This window comes from Sebastes umbrosus, chromosome 23, assembly GCF_015220745.1.
Source record: "Sebastes umbrosus isolate fSebUmb1 chromosome 23, fSebUmb1.pri, whole genome shotgun sequence".
NCBI classification, from domain to species: Eukaryota; Metazoa; Chordata; class Actinopteri; order Perciformes; family Sebastidae; genus Sebastes; species Sebastes umbrosus.
The window spans coordinates 277701-292682 of record NC_051291.1 but is presented as its reverse complement, the minus strand read 5'-3'; the positions used below and the strand labels follow the sequence as shown (position 1 = coordinate 292682).

The 14982-nt window shown below is 45.7% G+C and overlaps 1 protein-coding gene across 7 annotated transcripts in view; it reads right to left on the bottom strand.

The window, feature by feature from the left end:
• arhgef39 (Rho guanine nucleotide exchange factor (GEF) 39) overlaps window positions 1–14982 on the bottom strand; it is a 49644-nt gene that overhangs the window by 12550 nt on the left and 22112 nt on the right. For all 7 annotated transcript variants that reach the window (XM_037761197.1, XM_037761201.1, XM_037761198.1 and 4 more), the window contains 3 exons: window positions 13013–13083; window positions 8819–8947; window positions 1367–1596 (listed from right to left, as the gene is read on the bottom strand). In XM_037761197.1, coding sequence (XP_037617125.1) covers window positions 1367–1596; window positions 8819–8947; window positions 13013–13083 — 430 coding nt within the window. The remainder of the gene's footprint in view (window positions 1–1366; window positions 1597–8818; window positions 8948–13012; window positions 13084–14982) is intronic.

Sequence of the window (14982 nt, the reverse complement as noted above, 5' to 3'; positions counted from 1 at the left end):
GTGTCACAACATATCATATGTTTTAAAATCAGAGCTGAAACAAGTAGTGTTTGGTTGATAGGCTGATAATTAATTGGCAACGATTTTGATCAATTCATTATTACAGTTGTCAAATAAAATGTGGTAAATATTCCCGGCTTTCATCTCCTCAAAGCGTCTCGGCTGTAAAGTGAATATTTTTAGGTTTCTGTACACGACGTCTCCTTCGGCTGTTAGAACTTGTGATGGACATTTCTCACAGACTAAATGGTTTTTGGTTAATTGGTTAATTGATAATGGATATAATCATTAAGTGCAGCCCTTTTGAAATGACTCTGACCAACAGCTAAACACTATAGAAACATCTCCTGCTTCCAGCTTCTGAAATGAGCCACATCTCTCCGTTAGATCTGCTGTTGAATAATAACAGTGTAATTTTCGGTGTGGTTTTATTAGGTGGCTGATCATCATCTCCTCCCTACTGTATACTGGTGGTGCAGTAATGGACAGACAGCAGTGTGAGCAGACAGCAGAGTAATCAAACCTCTCCACCGCCGCTGTGCATCACAGGGAAGCACATTAGCAGCACAACATAAAGAGCTCTTTCTGCTGAAATGAATATTGATACCGTGCAGCATTGGCACTAAACACTCTGCTGCATAAACGCTTCCGTTACTCACTCAATGACGCGCGACTCGTCCCTTTGAATGTTTCATGACAGCAGCTACATCATTTAGACACAATTTGTCAGCCGGCAGCTGTACTGAGACCTGGGAGACGGATCAGACCGGGAGACGGAGAGACGCATTAAAAGTTCAACTTTGTTCGGGGGCTACTTCAACGAGGGGGTGAAGAAGTGATTAGAGGAGGAGGAGGAGGAGAGGCGAGGGAACGCCGGCTCTTCTCTGACAAGCAGAACTAAATGACGTTTTCATTCAGGGGAACTTCTGTTTGGCAGATTAAACAACAGCAACCGTCAAGGCCATAAGTAAGACAAATCATAGCAACATGCATCAGAAGTGGAAATTAAATAATGCCTCTGCTAAGGACTCACTCATGTGTGTATTCAAATCAATGAGCAGATGTCTCCCCACCTGCTGCCCAACAAACACTAGGAACAACTTTCACAGATCTTCCTACGCTTACACAGGAACACCACGAATCCTGAGTCAACTACTGGAAAACAGCTCAGTGATCCTCCATCACATGAATCTGGTGTGGTGACCTGACTGTGGCAAGGTGAAAGGTCCATATAGGAGATGTTGTTAGCATGTGCATTGTGTGCATAAACAGTAGTACGGATCCAGGGTCTGAATTTAACTGTTTCCACTTCCTGCCACTGTGACTTGTTTTGAGTGACATGCACAACCCCAGCTGGTCTACTCACGCTGAGCAGGCCTCCGCGGCTCCTGGTGTGTCCGAACACCTTCTCCACGGTGCAGTCCTGCAGCGGGAAGGCGTGCTGGCCGGTGAACTTGTCTTTACTGTTGAACTGCAGCGGGCTGCAGCGCTTGGCCTGCAGCAGCATGTCAGAGAACAGGAAGAACATCTTGGGCGTAGCGTCTGCACCTTTAGGAGGAACCACCTTCAGCCAGCCCTCGCGGATGTACCACCTCCCTGTGAGAGGAGGGAGGAACAATCATTATCTGAGACATCCAACATCCAACACACACCACCACACTTGGTTGTACCAGCGGACTTGGATGTAACGGTGGACCGGTGTTGGATGTATAGAGATCAGTGGTGGAACACAATCATAGCCTCAGAGCTGAAACCCTGCTTCCTATTGTAGAGTGCAAAGGGCATTATGATACAATAGTCATCCTATAATACCGCTGTCATACAGGAAACCTGCGCACGACAAGCTCCGCTGAACAAGCTGAACAGCCACATTTGACCCATTCATACCAGACTGTTGTCACAAGTTAATCCCCGTTCATCACCTCTCACACACTACAGCTGGAGCTCCACACACAATCCTGTTCTAACCACAGGATTACACTGAACTGTACAGAACTGCACTGCATCAAGCACCACATACAGATATCTCAGTTTCACTTCTCTTACATGGTGTCTCTTGAGTCGTTTGTTACAGAAATGACCATCCCCCAAAAACAAACTCCTGTTCTTCTGATCGCTGCCCAACCCTGATCAGGGTCAAAGGGTCAGGTCAGATAAGAGTTGGGTCGCGTTCAGAGCCGGCGGCGGCAGCGGCGGTGGAGCCCGTCGGTGAGAGAAATCACTCTGATTGGCTGTTCATCTTAAACCAATCAGTGCACGAGAAGAGAAACGGAAGTGAGGAAAGCCGACGAGTAAAGTCAAGAGGACAACCACACGGAAGGCTCTTCTCATTTTTCATCTTCATCTTCATCTGATCATTCCAGATATTTTCACAGCGACATGAACATCTGGAATGAAGCTAAGGGTGAGTGGGAGTGGTGTGAAAATGTTTCATAACAGTTTGTATATCCGCCGTCCTCGGTCGCCACCTGCTGGTGTGGAGAGTTATTTCATCTCACGCAGCCGCAGACCGTTCTGTATGTGCTAACTGGCCGTCGGCTGTCGTCTTTGCGGTGTGTTCGAGTGCAACTTGTCGGCCGAGATAAAGGCGAAGTGAGGCGACGCAACAGTCGGCATTCATCGCCGCTAGTTCTCTGATGCCGGCTCGGTGTGTCTGAGCCTTTCAGCCGTGGAGCTAAAAAATGTATTTATCTTTTTTTAATTTCTCCAGGTTCTTTTTTATTAGCAAAGACGTTGCAACCCTAATTTTGAGCAAATACAGGACTTGAGATCCTGGTTTTTACACGCTTATTATTGCGATCAACGTTTCAGCTCATTTTCAGGTTTTAGCTGCAGGATGTCAACATTAGAAATCTTTGACTTTTAGGTATTTTTAACTGGAGGTACTTGCTAATGTTGAAAGATGAACCAGATTAAAAAAGGGATTAAAGAGGATTCAGATTCAATAAACGGATTCAAGCCTACTGAATTCATATTTGATCAAATATTGAACAGCAAACCTAAATAACTGACCACCACTGAGGTTTAACCAACATCACTGTGTCAATGTAGAAGCGGTAATAATAATAATAATAATAATAATAATAACAATAGTAATAATAACAATAATAATAATAACAATAATAATAATAACAATAGTAATAATAATAATAATAATGATAATAATAATAATAATAATAATAATAATAATAATAATAATAATAATAGTGTCCCCTGCATCACATTTCAGGATTTCAGAATGAAGATAATGAGAGTAAGTAAGCCGTGATGCTGAATGGAACAGATAAATGCGGAGGAGAGATAATGTGAGACGGGCTCAGTGGGAGGTAGGCATGTCGGGGTGTGGCCGTGAGGAGAGCTCTCATCTCTTCCTCCGTGATTGGCAGCAGCATGATGATAGCTAATAAGCAAAGAGGCTGACATTTGGATAGATAAGATGAGAATTCAGCCTGGGTCCAGGGTGTTTTTGTAATTGCCCCAGCCAGCAGCCTGTGATTGCAGCTAGCCCGAGTGTCCGGAGCCGTGCCTCCGGGGCTCCGAGAGGACATTTTCAGCCACAGACGAGCCCACTGAGATTAAGTGGCGGGGCCAGGCGGGGGTCAAATTGCTTTTAAAATGCCATGGGTCTCAAACGGAACAGTGGAGAAACACGACGTGACTCTCTCAGGTGTTGTGTGGAGATTGGGGCGGTGGTTGTGATCGTTCTATTAAATATTATATAAATAAGAGCCATGCTTGAGCCTCATACATCCCTTTAGAGACACAGAGCAAGTAGTCATGTTGAATGTGTTGTTACCATCACCAAATCACCACTCAATCAGACCCGGAACGGAGATCCCAACACTCAGTTCAGGACTCTTTGAATAATAGACAACTGAAGGGGGACATGTCCTCATGAAACAGATCCCTCTACAGCAGGTTTACCTTTACTATCAATACAGACATTTTAGGTAAAAAGTCTGTCTGGAGCCACAAAACATGTGATCATTGTGATGAAGGTAACACAGTTTATAGTCTAAGTATATAGTATATCAGTCTACTGCAGTGAGGGCCCAAGAGGCAATGTACTACGGAGTATTAGGACCACATTGAGGGAAACACATCTGAGTTAAATAAGAATAAAGTCATAACTTTACGAGAATAAAGTCGGAATATTACGAGAATAAAAGAAAATAACACGTTAAAATTATTAATTTATAACACTACGACTTTTTTTCTCATAAACCTGACAACATGACTTTGTTCTTGAAATCTCAGATTTTTTTTTTTTTCCCATAGACCTACAACAATGATAAATAAAAATGAAAATATAAACAAACAAACAGTTATTTCTTTCCACTAATGTTTGTAATAATCCACAGGGAGCCGCTGGAGAGGAGCTGAAGAGCTGCAGGTTGCTGACCGCTGCTTTACACCATCAGCTCCGTCACAGCTAACCGACAGACTGGACCGGCCTATCCTCTGTTACTAACGTGTTTTCTGGCCTCATATCTGCAGAGAAAGGACGTTTCATTGAGTTGAATGTGATGCTTTAAGATCATTTTAGAGGTACGAGTGCCGGGGAGAGGTTGCTCTGTGTGACAGGTGACATTTGCAGGTAACGTTTCCATCCTGCAGCTGAGCAGCTAATCAGCTATCTAGCATGCAAACTGACATTAGAGATGCACTTCTCCTCACCAGGGATGTTTGTTTGGTTCAACAAGCTGCAGGACATGAAGACATGATGTCTGAGTGTTAAATAAGGAGGACACTTCAGTTGTTGTTTAAAGTCTGCAGGACAAAGTGGTTTACAGAGCAGATTGCTGCAGCATACATACAGTATGTTTCAATAACACAGCATCATCCTGTGATTTGTGATCACATGGGCAGTAATGCGTTTCATGTTTGCTCGAGCATCAGAACGCTGCCAGAGTCCAGCGTGCTGAAACTGATGCGTTTCAGTAGACATGGAGTGTAGTTTATTCTGCAGACACGCTGGGATCTCCCTCCGCTCCTTTCACCGTTCTAACTACATCTGACCAGGCAGTGTGTGCTAAAGGCCTCCACCTAGCCGCTCCTGTGGTTTCAGTTTGTACTCTGAGTGAAATCATCTTAAAGCCTGACAGCTACTATCTGTTAAAAACAGATTAAAAAGAACTAATTCATGTCCTGTTTTAAAAAATAAAATAATAATTAAATTCAGTTGTACTCTGGAAAGCAAACAGCAGTTTCCTCTAACCTTTAGCGCTGTATCAGACCCCCCGATAGACCGGGTTGACAGAGTCAGAGAGGTTGGATATGCTCTGTGTGAAGAGGAGTCTCTTTGTGGACCAGGTTCTCTTCAGACCCCCCGCGCACATCTGACCGTCCACGCTGCTTTGAGGCAGCAGCAGGTTCAAAGAGCAGGAAGTGCCAAGCACTCCTCTCCATGTCCAGGCCTTTCAGCTCCCCTTGTCAAAGAGCACCTCTGCTCTACTACAAAGTCTTTTTGGGGCTGGACCGGGGTGGGGGGGCGGAGGAAGGTGGGGCAGGAAATAAAGATTGATCTACAAAGGGTCCCGTTCCCCCTGATGTGTCCGAGGCCAGAGGAATAACAGAGGCAGAGCGAGGGTCAGGTCTGGTCAGCGTTGAGTTGGAAAGTCAACGGGCTTCTTTCACTTTATGACATACAACACACAACACACAACAAAACACAACTACACACAACTACACACAACTACACACACTGCTTCCCTGCAGGTCAGAGACCAGGTCCAGAGGAAATGTTTAAAAGCAACCACAAAGAACTTTCCCTTTGTGTTGGCTGACCTGTGAGTGTTTTCCAGGATTTTCCATTTCTGCATTTCATACCTCACGTTGTAAAGATGGAGATCTTACTAGCGCTTCACGTGCATTTGTTTTGGAAGCGAGTGAAAGAAAGGCGATATTCAGACCTGGCATTAATACATGCGTCCTGGGTGATCTGATGAAGTGGACAGCTCTAAGTACAGGTGTGAACGCACCCAAGACACATTGAGATCCGATCACTCTGAGCACAGTCGGATTTTAGCGAACGTGTCCTGGTCTCACTGCGCTCCTTATGTGGATAGACAGGCAGACGGGAGCGCTTGTCTGACGGTGTCTTTGTTCCAGCGCTCTGCACAGAGCTGACATCCACCCGCCCGCTCTTATCTTTCGGCTCTGAAGCGAAGATGGCGGTGCCTTGATCTCGGTCCTGGTCACCTTGTTTTACCTCGTAGCAGTTTTTCACGCAAGACAACGATCCAGTTTGAAAATGAGGCGACTGGAAAACAATGTGTTGAAGCTCTGGAGTCGCCGAAGACTCATATCAAGACGTACGGAGGACGGAGGAGGAGGCGTGCATTAACCCTCCTAAACTGTGACATGCTCATCGGCCCAAAATATCTCCTTAGATCCATCAGGTCTGCCCGTGGTCTTCAACACAGCCTGACGTTACACCTGTTTAGTTCTGATGTGAATAGCGAGGGCGAACGTTGGCTCTTCTGTAGTAATGTTGTCTGGTGTTGACGTGCACAGTGCTGCTCGCTACCAGAGCTGGTTTAATCTAAAGAGGGGCAACGCTTTCTCCAGTGTGGCCGGATCGAGGTGGGATCACGTTCTCACCACAAACGAACCGTACTGAACCAAACCGAGGCCACAACCTTCAAGGAGGTCTCGGTTCGCTTGTTTTGGAGCTGCACCGCGTTCACAGCTGCCCAAACTAACCGCACCGAGAGGGTGAACGCTGCAGGGTTCCATTCAACCCAACTAAACAAGGCAGGTGTGAATACGTCCTGATGCCACCGGGTGTGAACAGACGTACTCAGAGCTGTCCACTTGTGATCGGATCACCCAAGACGCACGCTAATGCCAGGTCTGAGCGGGGTCAGAGATACGACTCACTTCAGTGGTCTAGCCTCTCAGTTTTATAGAAAACTGCTGTTGATTGCCTGGTGCATGTTGGTGATAAAACTTAACAGGTGAACTCAGGATGAACCAACTCAGCAGTCAGAGATGAGCCTTCATCAATCGTAGCACCTACTTTAAGGAATCCTCTAAGAAATGTCAGCCTGACATCTTTACATCGCATTACCAGTCATGAAAACAAGAAGCGGTGTCATAAAATCTGCTGCTGGCAACACAAACCTGTTAACTAGTGTTCAACAGGATGACGTGCTCGTAGCAGGAAACACACTCAATCAGTGGATTTCTCTCAGGATGTGGATTTAACCAGTCGGGAAATATTAATGTGTCCTTTTTAATTTAAAAATAAAATCTGAGCCGAATCAATATTGAATCAAATGACAGCGTATCATATTGTTATAAATGGATCTGTATGGTTGTTGTATGGGATTGTGGACTGTGAGAAGATACGTATCCAATCGTCTGAGAGGGAGCGATGCACACCCGCAGATCTCATTCATTGTTTAATACAGTAAAAAGACCTCAGAGCCCAAGATGATGCAGACCTGCTGGAACCTGAGAACGGTTGGTGTTTTTGCTTAAATGATTCTTAGTGTTCTGTGGATTAACGGATAAATCCTCTGAATGTTTCCGCAGTAAAAAGGAGAACGTATTCGATGGATCTGTGCGTTTCAAAGGAAACATTTCACCATTTGTGTTTCTCTCTGAGTTTGTTTTAAAGGTACAATAAAGCATCATTTAATGAGGTAGTCTGATTGACCTCACGACGTAAAAATTCATAAGACAATGAGGTGCAACAGTCAGGAACATAAAGTGAAGAAATCAATGTGGAACAAGATAGAAAATGTGAGACATCTTTGTTTTAAATTGAAGGAACAGGCAGGCAGACACAAATCTGCGGCCTCCCAGGGAAACGGGCCGACTGTCTGCCGTATCGATGTCCCATTGATTCAGGCTTTGTGTCTCACAATCGCCCCCCCTCATCTCCTACAGAGCTACTTAATATGTTTGAGGGGCTCCGACGCTTCTCATCTGTAAAAGGCAGAGCGCTTTTCTTTTCCCCACATTAGAGGTGGTGTTGGTGGGGAGGAAGGAGAATGGGTCGGCGTGGGGTTGCGGGGCGGGGGTGCTGCTGCTGCTGCTGCTGCTGCTGCTCTGAAGTCTGCCTGGTGGGACCGGAGCTTTATTAGCTGGAGAGGAAGCCGGCGGAGCTGCGAGGGCCTGAGAACTTGGATGAGAGGAAGCTTTTGAAACTTCCCACATCGGCATTAGAGAGATGAGCTGCTATTCAGCGCTCGCTCGCTCCCAGCCCGCACCAACACATCCGCAAATACACACAGGCTGCATATCCCAGCAAAAAAACACACACACTCATGCATTCATATCCAGCAAACACACACACACACACACACACACACACACACACTTTGGCTTCCTTTTTATCTGCTGGTCCGCAAGATGAGGCTGGGCTCTAATTGGTCCTGGGGGAGATTGGCAGGGTGAGCGGAGCAACGAGGAGGCCAGACAAACAACAGGAGGGGGAGTGGCAGAAGAAAAGGGCCACCGCTCCACAAGTAGAGAGGGAAGCACAATGGAGGAGGGAAACAAATGAGCGAGAGGATGACATTCACTCCGCTAACAGTTAGCAGTAAAGCTCTATTAACATAGCGGGCTCAGTGTGATGTGCAAAAGACTTTCCTGCAGGAAGTCCAAAGAATCCCACTGATTAAAAGCAACTCTCCACGTCCTACGTCTCTCTCCATCCTTAACTTCATTTCCCTCTTCCTCTCTTACTCCCTCCCCCCTCCCCCCCCCCCCCCCCCCCCCCCCCACCCCGACGTGTCCCAAAGGACCTGGAGCAGTAGATGCAGGGGTGGGGGGGGGATGAAAGGAATATGTGATCAGAAGCTCTAACCTGCAGCCGACACCTTCGTCTTTCGCCCTTTCAGCAGTTTCTGCACACGGCAGAGCTGCAGGTGGTTCTCATGGCGCCGGGTATTGTTCTGGATACGCTGGGACACCTCGCATATCGCAGTCACCGCCCCTGAAGGAAACACACACACAAACACAGATTTGTACTGCCATGCATTGATGCATATCCCGTCTGAGTTATAATACAATATCTCTGGGTAGATTACACCATTCGTTAACTGACAGGTTTGCATCAATGTGATGAAGTTCAGGGCCGAACTCAGTCGTCCAATTGAAAATGTAAATAAATAAATAAAATCAACGGGGATTTGGACAATTATTATAATTTATTAACGAACAAAATACACAATTAATTTGCCTTTCTCAAAGCCACCAGACTCCATTGACAGAAACAGTCATTTTACCTCACTTTTAATTGTAAAACTCACAGAAACAGAATAAAACTGTCTTAGTCGGTCTCTCCGATGTTCCAACAATCACCACCGCTGGTTTCCTTCTACAGAAGTTCGGCTTTAGTAGTTTTAATTATATATTATAAGCTGCTTAGAGCTAGAGTTAGAAAGTTAAACAACTCTCTAATATCTATTTCATGTTGCTGTGAAAACATCTCCTTAAAAACACCTGGATTTATTTCACAAGATTCCATTTGAATGCGTCATGATAATGTTATAACTGACCTTCACCCAATAGTTTGCTAAATAGAGATTAATGTAGTTCAATGCAACCTCTGTTAACGCAAGCTGCCACGTCACGTCTACGCAAAGCTGCAGCTTCCTCTCAACTAAAAGTTGGGGAGAGTTTATCTTTTAGCGGTTGATGTGCGGCCGGAGAGGAGCAGCAGCCAATCAGTAAACAGAGATCCTGTGACTCCTCTGACATGTTGACCCGTGTTACAAAGAATCTCTTCCTGCCTGAAACACACGAACACGCCTCCGAGTGTAATTAGTGCGGCGAGCTGCACTTCGACGCTGCCTGGTGTGTTTTCTGCGTCATCTCTATCAGGCTGCAGAATAGGTAAATAGTTACCGTGGCAACAGGGGTCACCAAACTTCTTGATTTTAATGTGAAGAAAACTAAACCAAACTGTTATTTTTAAAGCTGGGATCATTACTTAAGAAATAAACTAATAATAAATAAATATCAAAAGGACAAAGGCACGGTGAAGACCTGAACACAAGGGACCGACATACACCCGTCTCGGGCAGCTGTAGCTCAGCGGATCGTCCTTTAACCACAAGGTTGGCGGTTCGATCCCCATCTCCGACTGTCTGCATGTCGTAGTGTCCTTGAGCGAGACACTGAACCCCATGTTGCTCCCCGGGAACTTTATAGCAGCCCACTGCTCCTAAAATACTTAGGTCAATGCAGAGGTCACATTTCATATATGTACCTGTATGTACTATGTAATAAAGGTTTAAAGGTTTAAAGCAACACTCTCGATGCTCTCTAAATAAACTGGGTTGACTACAGATGACCGATACCGCACGTGATCGATATTTGAGAGTTTAATAAGATCTAATTAGGATATGTCAGCCAATATTCACATTGTGGTAATACACCAAAGCCTGTTGCATCCTACCAAATGCTGCCCAGGTACACAGAGAGAGACCTGTGGAGCAGTTGGGATCACTGCTTTAAGATCTCACTCAGCATCGCGGCCTGATTCTTCCTGATTTCATCAGCGAGCTCTTGCAGAGAACTTAGCGGTGCAAATGAAAACATCCCGAGAGGCCTGATTGGGCCTGATGGTCCGCTGAGAGGGTCGGGCTCGGAGCTGTGTTTCAGTGTGTGTGTGTGTGTGTGTGTGTGTGTGTGTGCGTGCGTGCGTGCGTGCGTGCGTGCATGCGTGCGTGCGTTGGGACGCCTTAGCATGGTCGTATTAATTAGAGGGATGCTGGTCTCCACCACAGCTGCCCTTGTAGCCCATAATCCATCCACGGTCTTTCTGCAAATCAGCTGAGCTGTCAGTCTGTAATTGTATGCAAACAACAGCAGCCTCCAATAAGCACGGCTCGTTTGGTTAAATAAACCTATTTCCTCCAAAGTGTCACCACAACAGCAAACCATCTCCACCTCCGCTCCTGTACTACAGCACACTGCTGTGCAGTTTACAATCATGTCTGTTCAAAATCTCATCACTCCATCAATTGTGTGAAATTGTCATAATTAGAATTATGAATTATGAATTCTTGAGTTATGGCCAAAAAACATGTTTTGTGAGGTCACATCCCTCAAGCTGTCTCTGGATGAACCGTATTATTCCACATGGACAGTATCTGCATGGAAAGAAAACTTTTTAGTACAAAGCTTTAAAATCAGAACAAATAGGCAAATCATGAAAATAGACAGACGCATCCAATTAGTGCGCTGCAGCCGTAATAACGTCTGTAAACATTTAGAACGACATCATTAACGCGTCCAAAATAACAACAAACAGATGGATTCTAATTTCAAGCTCAACTTTTTCCTGCTTTTTTTTTGTTCCGAGCTGAAAGTCGGCGGATGAACTTGATCCTCCGGGCGACGTGTCTACACTAAAATAATCACGGCCTAATTGGCTCGCTTAACTTCACAACAATTACAATGTAAACCCAACAAGGCATCCGTGTAGACTTTTCCTCCCTTTGTTGTACGTGTTTGGAATATCTTCCATCGCCTGCTTTAGAAAAACAACAACTCCTAATTACGGTATTCTTCAGCTGAGTTCTGGCCGAGGCATTAATAATACATCCAGCCCATTAGACATTCTGAAGACATCTTCCACGCCGCTTTATTCCATTTATTCACTATTTAGACAGTGTTTGACTACACGGCACGAGGACTGTTAACTTTTATTGTTAAATCTCTGACGGAGTCGGAGAGTTGCGTCAGGTCAGACTCGGTTACGGTTACTACAGCGGCGGCGGAGTCGGGCACATTGGAGCGTCGTATTGAAGCGGGGTTGATGAAAACTCCTGAAGCAACGCAATTACAACAATTAAATCCAGCCTGAATGCACTGCGAGGGGAAAAGGGGAGCTTGGGGGGGGTAAAGAAACAAAGAAGAGGAAGAGCAAACTGACTGGGAGCAGCACAACAAGAGAAAACAACAACAACAAAGCCTCTTGTGATTCGATCTGCTAGTTTGCTTAATCATATACAATGTGATTTGTCTGGAAGTTCTTTTTTAAATAATTCCCTTTACAATACAACCAGGCTGACTATAGGACGTTCTCACACACACACACGTGCACGCTCACACGCACACCAATAAAAAGCAGCTGAGTTTAAAAAAGGCTCTCTAATGAGAAGAGGAAGAGGCGATGGTGGAGCACATTTAGATATGTACCTTCATCTTAGAGTCAGGGGCTGTTTTAATTTGTAAGCAAAGGCAGCACACCAGCAATGAGATTTTAATTGATACACATAAATAATTCCTTGTGTACATTCGCAACTTGAGTCAGATTCGCTGTTTATTTGACGATTGAAATGAGTCATTATCGGGATCCGTGTTGATGTTGGAAGATTTTATTTATTAATATAGCTCCCCGCTTAATATCCTCTGATCCGCTCCCAATTAATTATGTCAAAAATCCACATCAAACTAGAACTTACACGCACATTGAGCTTTGCCTCGCTTTCATTTTCTCTACTAGCCAAAGCGCCGCGGCGACAATAACAACAAATGAGGAATGAAAGGGAAATGGAGCACTTTCCTTTGTTCCTCAAATGAAGATAATGAGGGCTGTCTTTCACTGTGACGGAGTCTGACTGCTCAGATGAAAGTCTGCACAGGTTGGGGCTTTTTTATTTGTGTTCCTGCTGTTGGAGGACTGGCCTTACATTCTGTAATTGCACAGCTTTACTTAACTCTCCTGTGCTCCAAACTGCTTGTCACAGGTAGGAAGAGTTCCACTGTGAGTGAACCAAAAAGTCTTTTGTGAGTAGCGATGCAAAGCACATCATCACCGCACGCTCATCACTTGTTGTTAGGTTGCCGTCGCTGACAAACCCACGACTATCCTGACAGGAAGAGGTGACAACAACATCAACCTCAGCTTCACACGTGTGCAAATTTTGAGCGTGCATCTCCTAGACGCCACTGTAAAAAGCACTCAGGGTTAATCTGCAAGATATTTTCCTTGAAATGCAGTGAAGTGATTATTGAGGCAGCGGCACGATCAGAGAGAGACACTCACTTGAAAGCTGCTGAAACTCTGGGTTGTCTGGACTCGTGTTGGCAGTCAGGTCCTGTAGGAAGTGTTTATACCTGAGAGGAAACAGAAAGTAAACAAGGTCACCGTGTGTTCACCGGCTAAAAATATCACCGGAGGAAGTGTAAACTGGAAGAACAAACACATTCGGTGGAAGTGAGTGAGTCGGGCTTTTCATTTCCATCCGACGTTCCACCCGACCGCCATCAGAACCACAGCTACTGTTGAACAGTACCTTCTCTGTCCCGTCGCTGCAGACTGCATGCAGGGAAACAGCAAGCGGTGCTTTACTAAACGCCCCTCAGAGGAAGCCAACAGGCCAGAAGATGTACACACAGTCTGATTTAAGCTGCTGATTGATGCAGATGGAGAGAGCAGGTTGAGCTTTGAAGTAGTGTTGATGGTGACGACCTCTGACAGCTGGAACATGATGAGATTTGCTGGTTTTACTTGAGCCCTCCACAGACAAGTTGCTCGGCAGAAAGCAAATGAAACACTGACTATTCCTCCATCCAGAGGTTATAAATGACGAGTGAACTGAAGAGCCAGGAGACAGGAGAAGGAGACATATCGCGCTCATTTTCAGGGTTCTACTAGAACATGTTTACATACTTTAATGTTCTCATCTGTCTGCCTGTATATAGCTAGATCTGTCTAAAAAGTTGGTTTTCACGCCGGTCTCTTAAAGGCCCCCTCACAAAAAAGCTGTAGATTCGGCGTTTCTCACAGGTTGGGAGTCACTCAACACATTGAGAACTAGGGATGCACCGATACCGATACTGTGCTCATGTACTCGTACTCGCAAAACGGCTCCGATACAACGGCACCGATACCACTTTACGGCAGCGTGACGTTAACATCTCGTCACCATCTTTCGGGTCCTATTGTACACGCTCACGCTCCACCTCCCCGACGGTGCAGGCGAGATGGGCCAGTGGTGCGCCCGACCCCGAGAGGCCGGGATCCCACCTCAGCAAGCGGCGCCGGCCATCACTTTCATTGCGCCACGGGGTTTTGCTTGCACCCTCTGACTCGCACATGCGTTAGACTCCTTGGTCCGTGTTTCAAGACGGGTCGGGTGGGTTGCAGACATCGCCGCAGACCCCTGGCGCCTTTTACGTGGGCCGAGCCCCGCCCTGGGGGCACGACGCGGTTGGGGTGCACTAAGGACAGTCCGCCCCGGTGACACTTTGGCCACGAGCCTTTCCAAGCCGACCGAGAGCCGGTGACGGCGCACCGCCTCGTATGCGGGACTCCCTAGCTGTTAACGAGGGTCTTTAGGCACAGAGAAGTACTCATATCGGTACTCGGTATCGGAGAGTACCCACATGTAAGTACTTGTACTCGGTCTGAAAAAGATATGGTATCAATGCATCCCTACTGTGTCACCTTTAAATGAAAACTAATAAACATTCAGCCTGATTAAGAAGATAAAAATCAAAGCAACAATTCAGAAAATAAAATCAATTTGTGGTGAAATGAAGAAACTTGTTGTCCCATTTCAGTTTCATCTAAAGTAACGGTTGTGAAGAGTGTCAGCTTCCTCAGAAATCTTTATCCTTTTTACTAGGATGATGTGACCTTGAAGTGCATTGACAATTGACATTGATTTCCACTGTGTCTGTCTGCCTTCAGCAGCCCTCTTTGTGCAGTCTGGGCTTGTTTTAGAGACACGCTGGTGCCACAGAGAGGCTATTAGTGATACCAGCAGACTGCACACCGCTGCTGCTGGTCCACGTGGTGGCATGAGTGGGATGTGACATGTGTTGGAGAGTGACAACAGCGTGGTGTGGTAGTGTTTGTGTTTGTATAGACTAGAATATATAACAACACAATGTGGATTCTTCAAGCTGCACTCCACTGAATTTTAAAGATTTCAACACCCAGCGATTCTGTAACATGACATCTTTATCAGCTGTCAGAATCTTTATGGTCTTGGGGTCTTGAAGACCTCT